We start from the raw sequence: 18681 nt of genomic DNA, 5'->3' as shown, positions 1-18681 counted from the left end.
AGGCCGTGACAGCCTGAACAGGACCCGTAATGAAAGCATCAAGGGTCACAGAAAACTTCCTGCAAGAGCTCCTGACTGAGCAGAATGCTGAAAGACAAGGACTAGATGTTACCTAAAGAAAGGAGATATGAGGGTGAGGAAATGTTCTAGCCAAGAAATAAAAGCAGGAGCAAAGCACAGAGGTGAGAGAGAGCCTTGTGCATTCAAGGAATGCCAAGTGGTTTGCTTATGCAAGAACAGGGTGTTTAGGCGAGAGGTGAGACAGGAACTGAAGAGTTACTTCTGATACTGCACTAAAGGACTTTGGACTCTGGCCTTGAAAAGCATGATTAGAAAGAGGAGACCAGTGAGAATTTATTGCAGTAATACAGGGAAGAAAAGATGACCCCCACAAATGATGACTTCATCAGTTTCCATAAACATCAGGCATCTTTAATTAGTAAAACAATCCCTAAAATGGATTAGAAAAGAATCCAAATCCTATCCTCACCCCCTCCCCATCCCCTTACCAACATTAACCTTTTCAACATCACCTGGAAAAATGGGGTCATTCACCTATAGGTATGAGAAGAATAAGTCAATAGTCTTTGGACAAAAACATAAGAATCCTGATTCTGAGATTGTCCATTCTCCTTTGCATTTGATAGTATCTGGACTTACAAGCGAATTCTAATAAGAAAAACTAGGAACTCTGATAGCTACTCATCTCACTTAGCACAGGCAGCAAGAATCTGTTATGATTTTATGTCTCCAATTGTTCCAAGCACAGTTTCTAATACGGAAATAAAACTGTTCAGGGTCTCAGTCCTCGGCTCATTTTGTTTCACAGAGATCTGCATTTCTGAGCTCTCGGGCTCCAAGAGCAGTTCTGTTAGGAACAGGCAGCCAGTGTCATCCTGAGCACCGAGGTAGGCTTTCCACGGGTGAGCCCCCGCCCTGCTCATTGCGATGGTCTGGATGTTCACTACCTGCAGGGCCATCTGGAGGGTGTCAGGATGGACGGCTCCCCGCCAAGGGAACACTTGCTGATGAGCAACTTTCAGGCTAAACCAAGTTTTCTCAAAATACTCAGCAGTCAGCTGGCAACTGGGGACTAGCATAAGGGCTTCAGAATCAGGAAGTTCCTGTACTGTCTCCTTGCTCTCTTCAGGAATCAGGGGACCTAAAAGAGTTAGAAAGCTTATGTAAGAGATCTTCTTAATCTATACCAATTATGGTTTTTTTAAAAAAGATTTTATTTATTTATTTGAGAGAGAGAGAGCATGTGAGCAAGGGGAGCAGCAGAGGGAGAAGCAGACTCCCCGCTAAGCAGGGAGCCCGATGCAGGGACTCGATCCCAGGACGATGGGATCGTGACCTGAGCCGAACCGACTGAGCCACCCAGATGCCCCCGAACTATGATTTTAACTAGATTTCCATACGTACACAATGTGCCTTTTATCCTTGGATAAATGATTGAAATAGCCAATGAGGAACTTCTTTCTTGCTCATGTAGACTTCAAATTCAGGCAATAGTCTGAGACGTAGCTAGGGTACTCTACTTTCTACCAGTCGTTGCAAAAGGTAAAGATTTTTCATGACAAAACATAAAGTAAGGACTATTTTTTACCTGGAGTGGCAAAGGATGCAGTGTTAGGAAGCTCTGGGCCCCGACGCTCCGCCCCCTGGTATTTAGAGATGGTTGCCCAGCGGGCTTTGCCATAGACTGGAACCAGCGTGTTGAAGTCTGAGGCCCAACTATTCACAGGTCTTTCTGCCTGATCCTCCAAAAGTCCGAGAGAAGGGTCAGATTTAGGGCTACACAGGATCCTCTTCACTTCATCAATGCCAGCTAAGAGAAGTCGATAATAGAAGAGACCCCGGTCTCGTACTGCCATATCCTTTTCTTCCTCTGTGGTAAGACAAAGACTGAGTTAATTACAAACAAAACCAAAAACACTCTTTCTACCCTGTGCCAACCACAATAGGGGGAAAAAAAAAAAAGGAAGGAGGGAGGAAACGTTAACATTGTCTTCTTGGGTCCCCGAGACGACTCACCAAACAGTGTCAGCTCTCAGAATATTACTATCTGACAGGGCAAGTACAATTTCCTTCTGAAGAACCTACCTATGCAGTAATGTAACAGACGCCCCAGCATGTCCTGGCACTCGGCAGGTCGGGAGAGGAAAAGGCGCAGCAGTGCAGTGAGTAGCTCCATCTTCACAGCTGGGAAGGTCTCTGATTTCACATTCTCCACAAAGTCTTCCAACACATAGGGAGCATTGGGGATTCTCTCCCCATGGACGCCAAGGAGCCAAATAAGCGCCTGTTTCCCCTGGGGAATGAAGGAGTAAGAGCAGGTGCTCAATATTTGGCTGTCCCAAACACAGTGGCAGGTTTTGCTTCCCCCCAACGTCAGCAGGAAAGATATAATCTTTTATTTACTTCAATTGGCATTGTTATCAATCCCCCATACCCCGGCTCCACTCTGTACAACAAACAGGAATAAAATGTTACTACTCCAAAGGAGACTCAAGACTCCCAGAGCCTGTGTTGGTTAAGAAATAAGGCTTCCTCAGTTTGGGGGCCTCTGCCCCAGTCTGGGGCTTACTATGTCAGTGGAAGCGACTGAAAGATTCCTCTAAACCACTTCATGAAAGTGGTAATTAACCTAGAGTGCAAATCGGAGTCATCTGTGAAGCTTCTTAAAAATCTATGTGTCTAGGTCTACCACTCCTGCATATTTAAGTCGGTGGGCCTGCAGTGAAGCCCAAATATGCAAAAATTTGATTCTCATTCCAGCTAAAAACTCCATGGTCTAAATCTCTGGCTCAAAACTGTTCAAGAAAATAATGATATCAAAGCATTTGTAATAAAAATCATAGATAAATCTCATGTTTTTATCACTTCTATCCTAACTACACCCAAAAGAGAATCTGAGGTGGCAATCAATTCTAAGAATTTCCACATTCAGACACCGGGAAGAGAAGAATTAGATTCCATTTCACAGTGCAGGGTCCCAAGCATTTCCCTCTGCCTGGAGGTAAAGGAGAATTGCCATCTACCTCGCTGTCTTCAATGTTCTCCTCACAGCCGGGCAGGGCCTGACACACAGCTTCCGTACACTGAGGACACAACCAAACCAGGTCTCGGAAAGTCTGCACCACCACTACAACACAGCTCAGGATACAAGAGCACAGGATTAGAGGCTCCACGCAGGAAGGAATCTTAAGAGAAGTCACATATTCAGACTAGATTGCTACGTAAATTTCTGTAAAACGGGTGTTAGAGGGGTGGTCCATGATTATCTGAGAAATGTCTGACATGGGCAATAATTTCTTAAATGGATGTTGCTCTTATTGGATTGGCTATGAGCACAAATGAGCTCACATACGCAAAAGCACATGGTAAAATGTAAAGCAAATGTGAGATCATGTTATTGTTGATTGATATTCTGAAGACAGTATAAATGGAGCCCCCACTGCTGGGACTAGGGTAGGGCAAACGAGGTGCTGTGGGTGTAAAATCTAAGACATGCAGGGTTAGCACCTGCATGAACCTGAGAGTGAGTGCCTCTTTAAATTTTTGCACCTTGGGCACCTTGCTTGCCTCGCCCTAGTCCCAGCCCTGGAAGCCACTGCTGCCATAAAACAAAAAGAGGGTAAAGGTGGGGAGTTAACAAGCACTGGCATTCTGGTAGTCCTCATTATCTACAGAACAGCCTTGCAGACTTACGGCAACCAGAAGACCCTCTACCTGTTAGATCTATAGATCCTATGCTTCTCTGATGGCAACAGATGAGGATGCAAAGAAAACTTTAAACCTCTGTTAATCAACAACAAATATTTTTTGAGCAACAGCTATAGGGGTGGCAATTGACCAAAAATAAAAATAAAAATAAAAATAAATAAATAAATAAAAATGCTCGAAGGATAGGCAGCCATTACCTGTGGTAATGTGCTCTTGCCGAAGCCCCAGCAGCTCTGTTAGAATCTGCACACACTGATCTGTGTAGGTCCTGGCAATACCACCTACAGAGGAAGAGAAAGCAGAAAAAAGTGGTAAGTCAAATCCTAGCACCTCATTTTATAAAAACTTCCCACCAGCCAAAGACAAAGAGGACCAGGGATACCTTTAAAAAAAAAAAAAAATCACCCCCTGCTTGATGAAATAACAATTTAAGTTTCCTAAGTTTGGTAAAAGTGAACTTTCCATTGAACAAGGTGGAAAACTTTCAGTAACAAAGGTATGTGTGTGGCAGCCAGATACGAGGCCTCGAGGCCACTGGCGGCAGAGCACCTCACAGCAGCGTCCCTGCAGGGACACCTGACCGCAGGAGCGCTGCTCCCCTTTGTTCGCTCTTCCTGACCCTGAAAATAATCACTCTTTATTCTAATATAAGGGCTCCTTCTCCTCTTCCACTTGAAGCCCTCCAACAAAACATTACTCCCTGGCTGCTTTCATTTGGTGAGTCACTCTGGCCTTTTGAATCCCAGACAGAGTAATACGAAAAAGCCTGAAGATTTAGGATTTATTCTGTGTTGGTCTGTACTTGGCACAATACATAGCCCATAGCAGAAGCTCAATAAACAACTGGTCAATTGTCACAGGACTTTGAGTCTGGAAAGCCGGGTTCTGACCCTGGGTCAGGAACTACATGACCTTTTGGCCATTTAATAACTTTTTTCTTTCTGAGTTTCTTCATCTCTAAAATGAGGTGATAACACTTGTCCACTTTTCCAGACTGCCTCCAAAGACTGTGCTAAGATGATATATGGGAAAGCATTCTGGATAGTAGCCAAAAAAGGGCCATATAAATTTTGAGTACTCTAGTTTGAGTTACCTGTATTCTCTACCCTAGAAGATACGGTAACACCAGTGTTGACAAAAAAAAACAAAACACCTCCCTCCCCACTCCTGTCTGTGGCCACTGACCCCGTTCTTTGGTGCCTGGTAATTGGTCTCTGATGCAAGATTCATTCCCTTTTGTTCGCTATGATTCCAAGGCTTTCTGGTTAGTCGAAGGTCTCCAAAAGGAAAAGCAGCAGACCCCTACCTATGGCAAAGATGGCAGCCTGGGCAAAGTCGGCTGACACGTCAGTACAGTACCCTCGGAGCTCCTCTAGCACCTGCTGTACGTTCTCATCGTTCACCAGCTCGCATAGCACCTCCACCTTCTGCAGCTTGATGTAGTGGGGCTCCGAGTAGGAGCAAAAAAACTTTTTGTAGTGGCTGCTAAAGTGACCGGGCAAACTATGCAAGATCTGACGCACATGACATAGGGCAGCAAAACAGAGCTCGCGGCTCTCTGAAGAACAGGCAGCCAGCAAAGGGCCCTTGACTTGCACAAGCACATCAGTTTGTACATGGGGGAATTTTTTTGCCAAGATCAGAAAGAGTTTCGTGGCTCCCATCACCACACTGGGGCTACTGCTCTTGAGAAAGCTATCTAACAGATTGAGAATGTCAAACAGCTCCTCCTCACTGCGGGGTTGATAGCGTAGCAGAAAGTTCAATACTTCAGCCTGGCCCCATTGGTCCAGTTTTGGCATTCTAACCAAAAAAGAAAAGAAAAGTGTTATTTTAGCAACCAAATTAGGACCTTCTGCATGCAAAAGCCATGTCACCAGTCATCTGTTCATCATAACAAGGAGAATTCTTGAAAACAGGCTATGCCGTAATAGAATCACTCTTTTCATGTACTATTTAAAGTTTACACAAAATAGGCTTTAAATTCCGAGATGAGTTTACACTACAAATTCTCATCATCTAAGGCCAAGGACCATGATCACTATACCTAGATCCAGATTCTTTACAGTTTAAGACAGGATAAATCGCTCAGTTTGGGGGACATAACGATTGTAGAGGAGGACAGAACCTATTCCCACAGGATATTTCTGCCATCTCTCTACATCACCAAAAGAAACTAAGACAAATAAGATATCCTCTCAATGAAATATGAGGAGGTTAATAGTTATGGTTAACTTTACTACTCTACAGAAGTTGTTCAAGACGTCTCCTTAATTCAACATGTCAAGATCCCACTAGGATGCAGATCTCATCATAACAAAAAGAGCACCGAGGCATCCAAACCGATTTAAGAGATGGTGGGCAATGGGCTTGTTGATGACAACACCTCCTTCCTGTTTCAGAATTTCCTCTAGAGACCTCAGGCAGTTCACAACCACAATTGGATCCTGGTCACGTAGCAAACTGTATAATTCATTTACCAGAGCACCGTCTATAAAAGAGCACGAAGATCTCAGATAAAGAACAGCTTCAGAATCTCAGGAATAGAGCTGAGTACTAGCTCCAGGCAGACAAAGCTGAACTTCTCTGCTACAAAAATAACAAAGGCAATAATAAAGTGAAAGGCAAAAAACTGCCATCTCCAGACTGTTCTAAGTAGCTAATGTGATGGATCTCACCTGGGCCCCAAAGAAAAGGCTTCTCTGATCTCAAAAAATACCAAACCAGCCTTTCTACTTAAAGCGACAAGTACAGAAGTAGGGCCACATTACTATTTCCTACCAAAGTCATGTCATCTTTTATAAAGTCATACATATAACCGAGGCACAAATAAATACTGATGACGGATTATACTGAAACTTACCCACTTCAGAGTCTCCATGAAGATTATGCATCTTGGCACAACCAAGGACTGCCACCCTTCTGACATATGAAGCTTTATCTCGCAGACCATTGAGAATAGGCTGTTGGATATATTCCTGCACACCAGGCATCCTAAGCAACACATCCTGGAGTCAGCCAGATCCTGAAATACTAGTTTTGACATAATTCAGCCCCTATTCACTTAACAGAAGGTTCAGTAGATGTTTGAATGTACATCTATCACATCATAAAGAATTAGGGAAAGCCACTGCCACACTTAAAAAGTCATACTTGACTTTTCATTTGGAATAATACTCCAGGGGCGGCAAAAACATATATCTACACGATTGTTTACAAATCATTAACCAAAACCAAAAACTATTTCACCAAGAGTGAGGACGGAAAACTCCCTTTAATGTAACCATATGACAGTTTTTTAAGCCTAAGCAATGGCTGAAAACCTGAGTTCAGGTTACAACTGCATTTTCCCTAGTATTAAGAACCTCACCATTGAAGACCTGCCCCATGGTCTCCTAAATACCTCAGCCACTGATAAACAGTCAGGGAAGAGGGTACTCACCTGAGGCTACACATGCTCCGTAACGCCAGCCCTCGAACCATTGGATTGGGATCCGAACAGTCTTTGCACAATGTATTAATGGCCAAGAGAGCCAGATCTGGTTTCAGGGGGGCGTATGTACACATGTACAGATAAACCAACTTCTTCTGAACAATATCTACGGTGGCACTGGCCTTCACCATTTCCATGAAAACACCAGACATGTCCAAGCCCTGAGTCATGTGCCTGAAACCAACACACATAGCAGGAGAAGTAAAATACATAATCCCCACCCTACAATGACAGGCATTTTACCTATACACATCCTGGTGATCCAACTAGATTGTGAAGGAAGCAACCAAGTCCACCTTGTCTATTATACTGCACAATACTTCACACCATGGGCCTACAATAAATGTTTTTTTATTCATTCAACAAACACTTATTGAATTCATGGAACATTCCAGTCTAATTCAGCTTCTACATTCCAGGGATATGCTCTGGGGACGTAATCTTTTTTTTTTTTTTTAAGATTCTTTTTTTTATGTTATTTATCAGAGAGAGAGAGAGAGCACGCACAGGCAGGGGGAGCAGCAGGCAGAGGGAGAAGCAGGCTCCCCGCAGAGCAGGAAGCCTGATGCAGGGACTCAATCCCAGGACCCTGAGATCATGCCCTGAGCCAAAGGTAGACAATTAACCGACTGAGCCACCCAGGTGCCCCTCTGGGGACATAATCTTGAAGAAGGCATGGTCTCAGATCTTTAGGAACTCAAAGTATTACTAAGGAGCAAGACAAAAACACCACTAATTACAGTACAATACGTAAGTATTAAAATAGGTAAGTGTTAAAACAGAAGTAACAGACAAAGTTGGGGCACCTGGGTAGCTCAGTGGGTTAAGCGTCTGACTCTTGGTTTCAGCTCAGGTCATGATCTCAGGGTTGTGAGTTCAAGCTCCGTATTGGCTCTGCGCTAAGCATGGGGTCTGCTTGAGATTCTCTCTCTCCCTCTCTCCCCACTCTCTCTCAAATAATTAATAAATCTTTAAAAAAAAAAAAAAAGAAGTAACAGACAAGGTGCAATGGGGACCCAGAAGTCTAATACTGCCAAGAAATCATAAAACGTTTCCAAAGAGAAAGTAATACTTTAGTTGAATGAGCTGGAATTTTCCAGGCAGGTGTAGTAGGTAGGTAACACATGCTATGAGGCATGTAGACATCAGCAAGAATGCTACATTCTTTTGAGAGTATGCAAGTAGTTGTGTTAGCAGGGTGTTCTTTGGGTGCTATGATAAGAAGTTTGGATTTCATTCTGTAGATCATTGTTTCTCAAACTGTGGTCTCCTACAGGAATCAGATGGGATATCTGTTTAAAATGCATATTGCTGGGTTCCATCCCACCCTCCCGAAAGCAGCATTACTGGATTGGATGAAAATTTTACACTTTTTTTTTTTTTTTTTTAAAGCACCCCAAGGGACTTTTGTGCATACTAACGTTTGTTATCCACAACTGCAGCCAAGAGTTATACATTTAAATTCATGTTAGGAAACTTCTGACTGAAATGAAGAGGCAAGGTCTGACCTACTAGTAAGCCACTGCAATTGCTTTGGTAATAAAACCAGAACAGCGGTGCCAACAAAATAGAAATACATAAACGTTTTCTTAAAAAAAAGAGGATGGATATTTAGAACTATATATCCATACCATCTGACTTGAGAAGTGAAAATCAGGCGTCATCAAGATTGACTCCCTCCCTTGGTCAGCTGGATGGTGACATTCCTCAACCCAAACATAAGCGGAAGAGCAGGTTTGGGGAGAGGGGAAGGATGCAGGTGCTATTTTGCATGTCTTTGAAGAAATGTCCAGGTGGGGATGCCCAGCAGGCAAGAGGATATGTGGGTTTGAAGATACAAAAGGCTTTCTGTACTAGACTCTACAGATGTGGGAGTCAGCAGTGTTAAGTTCAAGACATGGGTGTAACCACCCTGCTGAGTAAACCAAGTCAAGCAAGTGCCTCAGGGGAGGCTGCGGCGGCCATCCAGAGAAGCAGGAAGGCCAAATCATACCCTGCCCTGAGTTCATTCGCTCTTTCCGAGCAGCCACGGGTAGAGGGCCCGGATGGGGGCTGCGGCGGGGAGTTCGGGCGGTAGCTGATACCTAATCACTCGCTGGATGACATTCCGGTAGCGCAGCCTATCCGCCTGAACGTGAGGGTTACACAGAGCTTTCTTCAGCTCCTTCACCACGTCCTCGGAACCAAGGTACGGCATCTTCAACGGCCGCGGGGCAGCCCCACACACCCCTAGGTAACTCGCGAGCTCCTCCTAGCCCTGACGTGCGAACCTGGGTAAAGCAAATGTCAGTCAGCGAAGAGACCAAAGGCGTGATCTCGCCCCAGCCTCGCCAGGCCCCAGCACACTCACACCAACCCCCTCCGCGCCCCGGCGAGCCCCAAACGAGGCTCTGTGGTTCCTTCCCGGGACCTGCAGGCCGGCTCGCTCCGCCTGAGACCGCTCCGGCTACCTCGAGGCCCCTCGCCCCATTTCCAGCCCCGCCGCCGAAGGTCCGCCGACCCCTCCCTCGCCAGTTCCAGCCCTTCGTGCGCCTCCGCGCGGTTGCCTGCCCGGATAGGCCCAATCAAGCTTTCTGCGGAAGTCCCGCCTCCTCGGGGCCGACCGCGCAAAGCAGCTGCCACTCACCTTCTCGCAGCGAGCAGCGAGCGCCGAGCGTCGCCCGGACGCCGACCTTAGGGCGCCCTTCCCCCACCTCTCCGCTCCAGGCGCAGCCGCGCGGCTCCCTCTGGTGGAGGCGCGGCGGGCCATCGGAAATCCGCTGCTTCGGCCTGTCTCCGCCCAGCAGCGCGCGCTTTGAGTGCCCGGCCTCAGCCCCGGCTCCCGCGCGCGGGTAGGAGTGGCGCTCAACCGAGCGTCTTCCGCGGTTTGCGATTCCCCCCAGGACACCCAAGAGTACGGCCACTTCCTTCTTTCTGCCCACGCTAGGGACTTACTCCTCTATTGGCCTGGCTTCCCGTCAGGGTCTCTGGCCGCGTTGCCCCAGCGTGACTTCTCTTCAGGGCGCGGTTGCGGGAGCCTCGCGCGGGAGCTCTGTGCCCATGAAGATACCGCTGGTGACTCTCCAGCCCCGCCACCATGAATGGGGCCCTGATCCCCCATACGCCCATCGCTGTGGACTTCTGGAGCCTGCGCCGGGCTGGTCCCGCGCGGCTCTTCTTTTTGTCCCACATGCACTCGGACCACACCGTGGGTTTGTCTAGCACCTGGGCCCGGCCCCTCTACTGCTCCCCAATCACCGCTTACCTCGTGCATCGTCACCTACAGGTACGGGGGGGCCGGAGTCCTCCGAGAGCTGGGTCGAGCATTGGGTGGGATTTCCGATCTGTCACAGCCTCGGACTCTAGAGTAGGGGCCAGGAGGACTGATTTTTACAAATGCGGGAGTTGTTCGAACCCAGAAACGCGTCTTTAGCCCAGAATGGGAGTGTGGCTTCTTGGCTGGCCCACTTGGGAAGTTTCAGCTATAAGTTGGGGAGATCTTTCAGTCCAGCCAAGGAAACTGTAGCTACCTTTTCAGATAAACTAGGCCAGTGTTTCCCTAGTGTCGTTAAGAATCCACCTAATGTGCTGGGTGACACATTCTCCAGCGGCCACCGCCCCTCCCCCCCCCCGCAACCCCCCAGTAGATCTAGCTGGTGCAGGTCCTGGAAATCTGGTTGGAAGTTTTTTTAACGGGTGCCCCCAAGGGATTATTATCAGGAATGTTTGAGAATTCCTTGGCTAGACTGTTTTTAGACTCTTAATTTAAATTGTACAAAGGGTGGGAGGGGAGAGTGGGAGGAAGAAGGGAGGATTTGAGGGGACTCTCCATTATACCTTCTGCTCCAGGGTGGCTTAGGATGTCATCTGCTTCCCCTGATTCCGGTAAAGGGTTAGTTCCTGATCCAGGACAGTATCAAGGAGGAGATTCTGTGTTCACTAGAATGACCCAACTTTTTCCTCAGGTACCTAAGGAGTGGATCCGGGCCTTGGAGGTTGGTGAGAGCCATGTCCTGCCTCTGGATGAAATTGGGCGAGAGACCATGACTGTAACTCTCATGGATGCCAATCACTGCCCTGGCTCTGTCATGTTTCTCTTTGAAGGATACTTTGGAACCATTCTCTATACAGGTGGGCCTTCCAAGGGGTCGCTTCCACCTTCCCAGCCTAGATACTACTTTTCTTGAGCAGCCTTAACTCAGAAGTCTGGAGGCCTCCTAGCTCCATCCCATATGACCACAGTGACCCTTTCTCAACTGATTTCCCACTCTTTAAGGTTTCGAGCCTTATTAAGAATAATAAAAACAGAAGCAGAACGGAGACCTTTCCAAAAAGAAGCTATACTATGTTAGTGCCAGACTTCCTATTTAGTTTTTCCACAGGCTGGTAAGCAAATTTCCATCAGCTATTGGAAGCCTGGAGAAGCTTGTGTTTCATACTTTTGTCTCAGACTCTCTGCCCGCCCCCCCCCCCCCATTCTTCTTCTAGGTGACTTTAGGTATACACCATCCATGTTAAAGGAGCCAGCCCTGAAACTGGGGAAACAGATCCATACCTTATACCTAGACAACACCAATTGCAACCCAGCCTGGGTTCTTCCTTCCCGACAAGAAGCTGCCCGCCAGATTGTTGAGCTCATTCGAAAGCACCCACAACATAACATAAAGATTGGTATGTGGTTTCCTTTCCTTTTTCTTTTACCCATAGCTAGTGAATCTTGGGTTTTGGGGGGTTTCTCATATCTTTCAGGTCTTTGTAGATCCCCCCTTCTGCATGAAACCTTATTTAAAATTGCAGTCTTCCTGGGGTGCTTGGGTGGCTCAGTCCGTTAAGCCTCCGACTCTTGGTTTTGGCTCAGGTCTTGATCTCAGGGTCGTGAGATCAAGCCCTGCCTAGGGCTCCATGCTAAGCTCCCAGTCTGCTTAAGATTCTCTCTCTCCCTCTGCCCCTCCCAGTCGCCCAGCACTCCCCTCACCCCCGTGCGCGCTCTCTCTAAATAAATCTTTTTTTAAAAATTGCAATCTTCCCACCATCTCTACTCTGACATTCCCAACTCCTGATCCCCTATACCAACTCAACTTTTTCATTCTTTAATAGCGCTTATCATCTTCCAGTATATTCTATCCATATTTTAATATGCTATTGCTTATTATTTGTCTGTTCTCCACGTCTCCTGCCATACACATGGACTACTTGAGAGCATGGATGGAGGTAGGAAGGAGTCTTGCTTGTGGAACAGAGAAGTGGCAGTATGACAGGCACACAGTGGGTGAGGAGGCTGTAACGGTAGGAGGGGCTGAAGTGCTTGCTTGTAAGCTTGAACTTGGTCCTAAATGTAATCCTTAAACGTAACTTGATCCAAATGGTTACATTTGGACAAAAAGCTATTGAAGGTTTTTAAATAGAAGAGGGCCAATATTGCATTCATCATCTTATAATGTATTCCACAATTTACATATTGTTGTATTTGGTTTTTATTATCTGTCTACCCCTGCTAGAATGAATATAATAAGTTCCACAATGGCAGGGCTCTTTGTTTTACTTGTGGATATATCCCAAATGCTTAGATTAATGCCTGAGGAGGCACTCAATAAATATGTTATCTGAGTGAATGAAATTTTTTTTTTAAGATTTTATTTCTTTATTTGTCAGAGAGAGTGAGCACAAGCAGGGGGAGTGGCAGACAGAGGGAGAAGCAGGCTTCCTGCTGAGCAAGGAGCCCAATGCGGGGCTCAATCCCAGGACCCTGGGATCACGACCTGAGCCAACAGCAGACACTTAACCGACTGAGCCACCCAGGCGTCCCTGAGTGAATGGAATTTATCAGAATGTAGATATTCAAGTGAATGCTGTGCTTAAAATCAGACACATTGAGAAACCAACTGTATATTTGTTCTAGCGACTCCACAATAGTATAAAACATTTGGGGGCCTTTTTTTTTTTTTAATTTTATTGAGAGAGGGGGTGTGAGCACACATGAGTAAGGGGAAGGGCAGAGGGAGAGAGAGACTCTCAAGCAGACTCCATGCTGAGCATGAAGCCCAATGTGGGGCTTGATCTCAGAACCCTGAGGTCATGACCTGAGCCGATCAAGAGTCAGATGCTTAACCAACTGAGCCACCCAGGCGCCCTCATTTTGGGACCTTCTAACTGGTACTTCTGATTTCAGCATCTCCTCATCCAGGTGATCCAGTAACACTCCTGCTATTTTTTTCTTCTAAAGCCCTCCTCTGATCATATTATTCCTGTGATTAAAATGAGCCATTTTCCTGCTGCACACTCTTTAACGGCTCCCCTTCACTTACAGAATTAAGTTCAAACTCCTTAGCAGTATATATGGGCCCTGTATAATACGACCCTTACCTCTCCTGTGTCATTTCTTACTAGTTCCTTTTTTGCACTTTAGTCTAAACACCGAACCATCCCTTCCCTTGCCAGGTAAACTCAGACCCATCCTTTATCTTTTATGACAACTCAGTTGCCATTTTTAGGGAAGTTTCCCTAACTCTGTCAACCGGTAGATACTTTTCTGTGCCCTCATAATACTGTGTGCATGTCTCTGACGTTGCTTCTGGGTCCCCATGTAGACTGCACTCCTTGAAGACTGAGGCTTGTGCTTATTTTCACAGTGCCTAACACCTGGTAGATGCTTTCCTTTGTTGAACCGAACGAGTGGGTGGATTCGGTGTTAAGCCCTCCCCCAACCTTCATGTATTTCAGCTCAAATGCCACCTCCTCCCTGATACACTCCCCAGTTGCCCCATTTGTGTATTTTTGTTAAACATTTGGTTGATGTATTAGGATTCCCCACTATCTCCTGTCTTTCATTGCTTGCTTTTCCCATTCCGTTGAACATGATTCAGGACTCTATAGCCTGGGAAAAGAGTCACTGCTGGAGCAGCTGGCCCTGGAGTTTCAGACCTGGGTGGTATTGAGCCCTCGGCGCCTGGAGTTGGTGCAGCTGCTGGGCCTGGCGGATGTGTTCACGGTGGAAGAGAAGGCCGGCCGCATCCATGCGGTGGACCATATGGAGATCTGCCATTCTTCCATGCTACACTGGAACCAGACCCATCCTACCATCGCTATCCTTCCCACGAGCCGGAAGATCCACCGCTCCCACCCCGACATCCACGTCATCCCTTACTCTGATCATTCCTCCTACTCGGAGCTCCGGACCTTTGTCGCAGCACTGAAGCCTTGCCAGGTGGTGCCCATTGTCAGTCGGCAGCCCTGTAGGGACTACTTTCAGGACAGCCTGAGCCCCAGGCTCTCTGTGCCCCTGATCCCGGACTCTGTGCAGCAATATATGAATTCCTCCTCAAGGAAACCAAGCTTTCTCTGGCTGTTAGAAAGGAGGCTAAAGAGGCCGAGAACCCAGGGTGTCATGTTTGACTCCTCTCAGGACACTGCTGATCAATCTCCAGCTGCCAGGGACTCAAAGAAGGCCAAGAATGAGAACCTTTCTGGGGACCTTGAGAAGCAGGCTTCCCACCATTCTTTGCAGATCAAGAAACAGTTGTCCCCGGACCTCTGCTACAAAGAATGGGATGGGGCAGTCCCTATCTCTGAGTCCCAGAAGACAGTGACTGTACGGGCCGCCCCCTTGAGTTTTTCAGTGCACTTACAGTCTACAGATGAGGAATTTCTTTCTCTAGAAACTGGGGAGGAAGTTGGTGTAGGGCCCCACTTGGGACCCAGGGGAGACCGCAATGGCTCAGCAGCCACAGGGAACCAGAGCGCCTGGCTGGCCCAGGAGTCTCTCCTGTCTCGCAGCAGCGAGGCTGCCCCTCTCCTGGCTCCTGGGTTCAGGGGCCTGGCATTAAAATACCTTTTGACTCCAGTGAACTTTTTCCAGGCACAGTTCTCTTCTAGGGGCTTTGACCAGCAAGTGGAAAAATACCATAAACCATTGCTGAAGTCCAGAGAGGAGAATGCAGAATGATACCTTTGGTTGGTCCAGCAATGCAGTGTTAAAGACTGACTGATGGCTGGAGAGGAGGTTTGTTTTCGGCCTTACTTTTCTATCTTCACAGGATCCCTATGGGCTCACCCTGGAGCAGTACTTCTCAAAGTATGTTCATTGGAGTCTCAGTGCCTACGGACTCATTAGTTTCATGGTTGACTATGTTTAAGAAACACTTTCCATTACACCCCCTGCATGGTATATAGGAGCACATTAAAGGTTCCCAGAAGTCTTGCAGTAATTTAATCTGCTTAACTTTAACTCAGTATTTCTCCACCTCTTTTGAACATGCAGTCATCTTATGTGGGTGCAGAAAGAGATATGGTCTGAATCCAAAAGGGCCAGGTTATTGGGGCCGTGTGCCTGCCATTCCCCATGTCCCCTTCTCCCTCTTCCCAGATAAAAGAACCTAGGTAGTTAGGTTGTTGTTGTTGTTGTTTTAGTCAGGAACTGTGTTGCTGGAGGATAAAGTGGTGATCCAGACAGCACGTTCCAATCCCGAATGTCACTGACTTGCCATGACCCCATCAAAGAGACTTCCTCTCTTTGCCTCTGGGAGGGAACAGGAAGCAGTGAAGAACCTTGGAACAGTGGAGAGAAACTCCCCCCTGCCTCCATGAGAGTTTGCAATTAGTGTTACTGGAGACTTCTCTGGAACAGAGCCAGCTAGGGGATTGGGCACCCCTCACCAAGGCCATACCTGGAACCAGCTGAGCATTAGACTTAGGGGTACAATGGCCTCCCGGCTGCCTGGAGGCCCTGACTATTTGGCTGAAATAAAGTTATAAAAGATCAAATGTGCTGCCAGATATTCCTGATTGTTCACATAGCTGGGATATTTGCTGCTCTCCCCAACCCCCACCCCCTTGGGTTGAGTAGGGAACCAGAGCACACAGCCTGTTTGTTTTAGTATCCAGGGCAGAGACCAAGGAGCCAGCTGGTGGAAGGGGTGGGGGTGTGCAGCTCTGCCCTGTCCTTCTGCTCACAGCCTGACGCCATGCCAAACCAATAAGCAGGACAGCAGATACCACAGGCTCTGAGAGAGGGCATGGGCGAGTGGAGCTGGGCACAGGGGTAAAAGCTGCTTCAGAATGCAGCCTTGCAATAAAGAAGGTGGTTTCTACTTTCAGAAGAAGATAGGAAGAGTTTAGAAAGTAAGGCCTTGCTCTTGGGCAAGCTGTGCACAGCTCTGTTTTGTCAGTGACCTTCACTGTAAGCCTCCCGTGGGCCCACTAGGAGCTGCAGCAGGGGAGGCATGTGGGGCAGCAGGAAACATGGGCTTGTCCTGGGCTCGAATCCAGGGCACCCTGGGCAAAGAGCTCCCACGCCTACATAGTGGAGCCTCTGTTCCTCATCTGTAAAACAGGGACTGCAAGACCTACCTCTCCTGGTTGCTCTGGAGGTTGGATAATTGGTAAAATTCTTAGCTCAGTGGCTGCGCCATGATGGGTATTTCAAGTATTGGTTCTCTTAGACTCTGGTTCTCTAAAGAGATTATTCCGTACGTAAAACACAAAATTTGGAAGTCATATAAAAACAAAGAAGAAAAAGTCAATTTTAATTCCTCCATGTACATCAGTTGTTTCCTTCTAGTCCTTTTTTGTATGTATAAATGTATTATATAATTTTTTTTTCAAAATTGAGGCAATACTGTATATAGTTTCAATCCTGCATTTTACTTACTATCTTAAACATTTCTTTGTACCATTAAATATTATTTGAAATGTAATTATGAATAGTTGTATAATACCTTATATAGGTAATACCATTTCCATATTCAACATTTTATGTGCCCTTTTTTCGCAATTATACATATTACAGTGAACATCTTTATGCATCTCTCATGGCATTTTTGTTTATTTCCTTAGAGTAAATTACTGGAAGTGGGATTACAATTTTAAGTTATTTTGGGGGGGGGCGGGAAAGGGCTGAGGGAGAGAACCTATGCCCAATGTGGAGCCCGATCTTACAACCCTGAGATCATGACCTGAGCCAAAATCGAGTCGGACGCTTAACTAAGTCACCCAGGCACCCCTACAATTTTAAGTTCTTAATGCAAATTGTGCCCAGTTGCCCTCCGGAAAGGTTTCTTACCATCCTTTCTGCAGAAGAGGATAGGATTAGAATACCTTGAAGATTCATCAAGTTCAAATAATGTCATTAGACTGGAACATGTGAACATACGGCAAATCATCTTGTGTGTTAATAAATAATTTATTGGGGCTGTGTGGGCAAAGGCTTAGCCTGAGCTCCTTCAGGAGCTAGAGCTGTCTCACTTCTCTGCTACCCAAAGGTGGCTGGGAGAGATAAGGTAGTCTTCATACAAGGGCCCCCAGATTGGTGTTATCTTCTAGTGACAAGGGAACCTGTCTACTCTTGGCCTGTGCTGTGTCACACGCATTCCTTGAAATGGGATCTCTGTGAATTCAGATGGGGGGGGTGGAAGCAAATGGCTTTGAGGAATTTAGTTGTTGATGGCATGTTTGTGTTTTAATAATGGGAAAATTTTCTAAAGTAAATTTGTCTGGCTTATAATAGAGATTGGCAGTTACCTTATTTGATATCTCAATAGTCTCATGTAAAAGTGCTACACTGCATATATCTGTAAGTAGCCAGTTTTTTTTTAAGATTTTATTTATTTACTTACTTGAGAGAGAGAGACAGCGTGTGTGAGGGAAGAGGCAGAGTGGGAGGGAGAGAGAATCCCCAGGCAGACTCCCCGCCAAGTGTGGAGCCTGACATGGGGCTTGATCCCACGACCCGATCATGACCTGAGCCAAAACCAAGAGTCAGCTGCTTAACCAACTGAGCTACCCAGGCACGCCTTAGTTTATTTTTAGAATCTCAGGATGATCGCACAGATCTAAGGAGATCTTACAATTAGGCTTGAGGATACCGGGAGAAAGGAATTCCCTAGAGATCAATTAGTTGTTTCATGATCTGTGGGAAAACATGTACTTTTCTACAAGGAGATGGACAGTGGCTTAAGTCCCTTTAGAGAAAAAAAATCTGCCTGGCTGGCTTTGAGGGGCCATCTCTCACTCCCTTTGTGGTAGGAAATAGGAGATAAGCGAGTCTGCTTATTCGAGGAAAGAGATTTGGACTTGGGTTCTCTGTGTCAAGTCCACTCCCAGGGAGATTGTTCTCTGCATTCTTGGAGTGGTTCTTAAACAAGAGAAATCCCACCTGGGAGACCATGTTTACGTATTGTTGATGCTACCACCACTGAATAGCTGTCAATTTCTTACCTGTCTCCCACCCTTCACCCTCCCTAATCACTACCACAACAAGCTGTTTTGTCTTGGGTTCATGGTGCTTCCCACTTCCTCCTCCATGGAACACCCCACCACATCAATACAGAATAATTCTGCTTGCCATTATAACCTAAACCTACAACTCCTGTGGGATTCTCAGAATGGTTAAGCTTGTCTTTATTTTGACCACAGTGCTTTCATTTAGCTGTACCCTTCCACCTTGACTATCTCCTTCCTAGATAACTTCCTCTTCTTTGAACACA

General features: G+C 46.5%; 2 protein-coding genes across 6 annotated transcripts; one reads left to right on the top strand and one right to left on the bottom strand.

The window, feature by feature from the left end:
- Positions 1-410: 410 nt before the first annotated feature.
- Positions 411-9936, bottom strand: AP4B1 (adaptor related protein complex 4 subunit beta 1). Of its 5 annotated transcripts, none has more exons than XM_078072578.1 (11): positions 9849-9936; positions 9307-9492; positions 7172-7396; positions 6593-6723; positions 6073-6220; positions 5036-5532; positions 3927-4010; positions 3045-3148; positions 2107-2314; positions 1610-1891; positions 411-1162 (listed from the first exon to the last, which is right to left on the bottom strand). In XM_078072578.1, exons 2-11 carry the CDS (start codon positions 9417-9419, stop codon positions 735-737), a joined length of 2220 nt encoding a protein of 739 aa, XP_077928704.1. In that variant the 5' UTR covers positions 9420-9492; positions 9849-9936; the 3' UTR covers positions 411-734. The 5 variants fall into 5 exon arrangements, with proteins under 5 accessions (XP_077928704.1, XP_035944363.1, XP_035944362.1 ...); XM_036088470.2 differs by lacking the exon at positions 9849-9936 and adding an exon at positions 9673-9782; XM_036088469.2 differs by lacking the exon at positions 9849-9936 and adding an exon at positions 9573-9740.
- On the top strand, positions 9802-17003 carry DCLRE1B (DNA cross-link repair 1B). Its single transcript, XM_036088472.2, has 4 exons — positions 9802-10487; positions 11167-11332; positions 11690-11872; positions 14065-17003. The coding sequence occupies exons 1-4, from the start codon at positions 10299-10301 to the stop codon at positions 15141-15143; spliced, it is 1617 nt and encodes a 538-aa protein (XP_035944365.1). The 5' UTR covers positions 9802-10298; the 3' UTR covers positions 15144-17003.
- Positions 17004-18681: the final 1678 nt, after the last annotated feature.

Source organism: Halichoerus grypus, chromosome 5 (genome assembly GCF_964656455.1).
Source record: "Halichoerus grypus chromosome 5, mHalGry1.hap1.1, whole genome shotgun sequence".
In the NCBI taxonomy this organism is placed as follows: Eukaryota; Metazoa; Chordata; class Mammalia; order Carnivora; family Phocidae; genus Halichoerus; species Halichoerus grypus.
This window is presented reverse-complemented; position numbering and strand designations above follow the sequence as displayed.

What these genes read in the sequence shown, in the direction of transcription:
- AP4B1 (XM_078072578.1), bottom strand. Translation starts at nt 9,419, where the DNA reads ATGCCGTACCTTGGTTCCGAGGACGTGGTGAAGGAGCTGAAGAAAGCT. An exon ending in AGAACATTGAAGACAGCGAG is followed by an intron (nt 2,315 to 3,044) that starts GTAGATGGCAAT and finishes TTCATTCCCCAG; the next exon opens with GGGAAACAGGCGCTTATTTG. An exon ending in TGCATCCTTTGCCACTCCAG is followed by an intron (nt 1,163 to 1,609) that starts GTAAAAAATAGT and finishes TAACTCTTTTAG; the next exon opens with GTCCCCTGATTCCTGAAGAG.
- DCLRE1B (XM_036088472.2), top strand. Translation starts at nt 10,299, where the DNA reads ATGAATGGGGCCCTGATCCCCCATACGCCCATCGCTGTGGACTTCTGG. An exon ending in TCGTGCATCGTCACCTACAG is followed by an intron (nt 10,488 to 11,166) that starts GTACGGGGGGGC and finishes CTTTTTCCTCAG; the next exon opens with GTACCTAAGGAGTGGATCCG. An exon ending in ACAACATAACATAAAGATTG is followed by an intron (nt 11,873 to 14,064) that starts GTATGTGGTTTC and finishes AACATGATTCAG; the next exon opens with GACTCTATAGCCTGGGAAAA.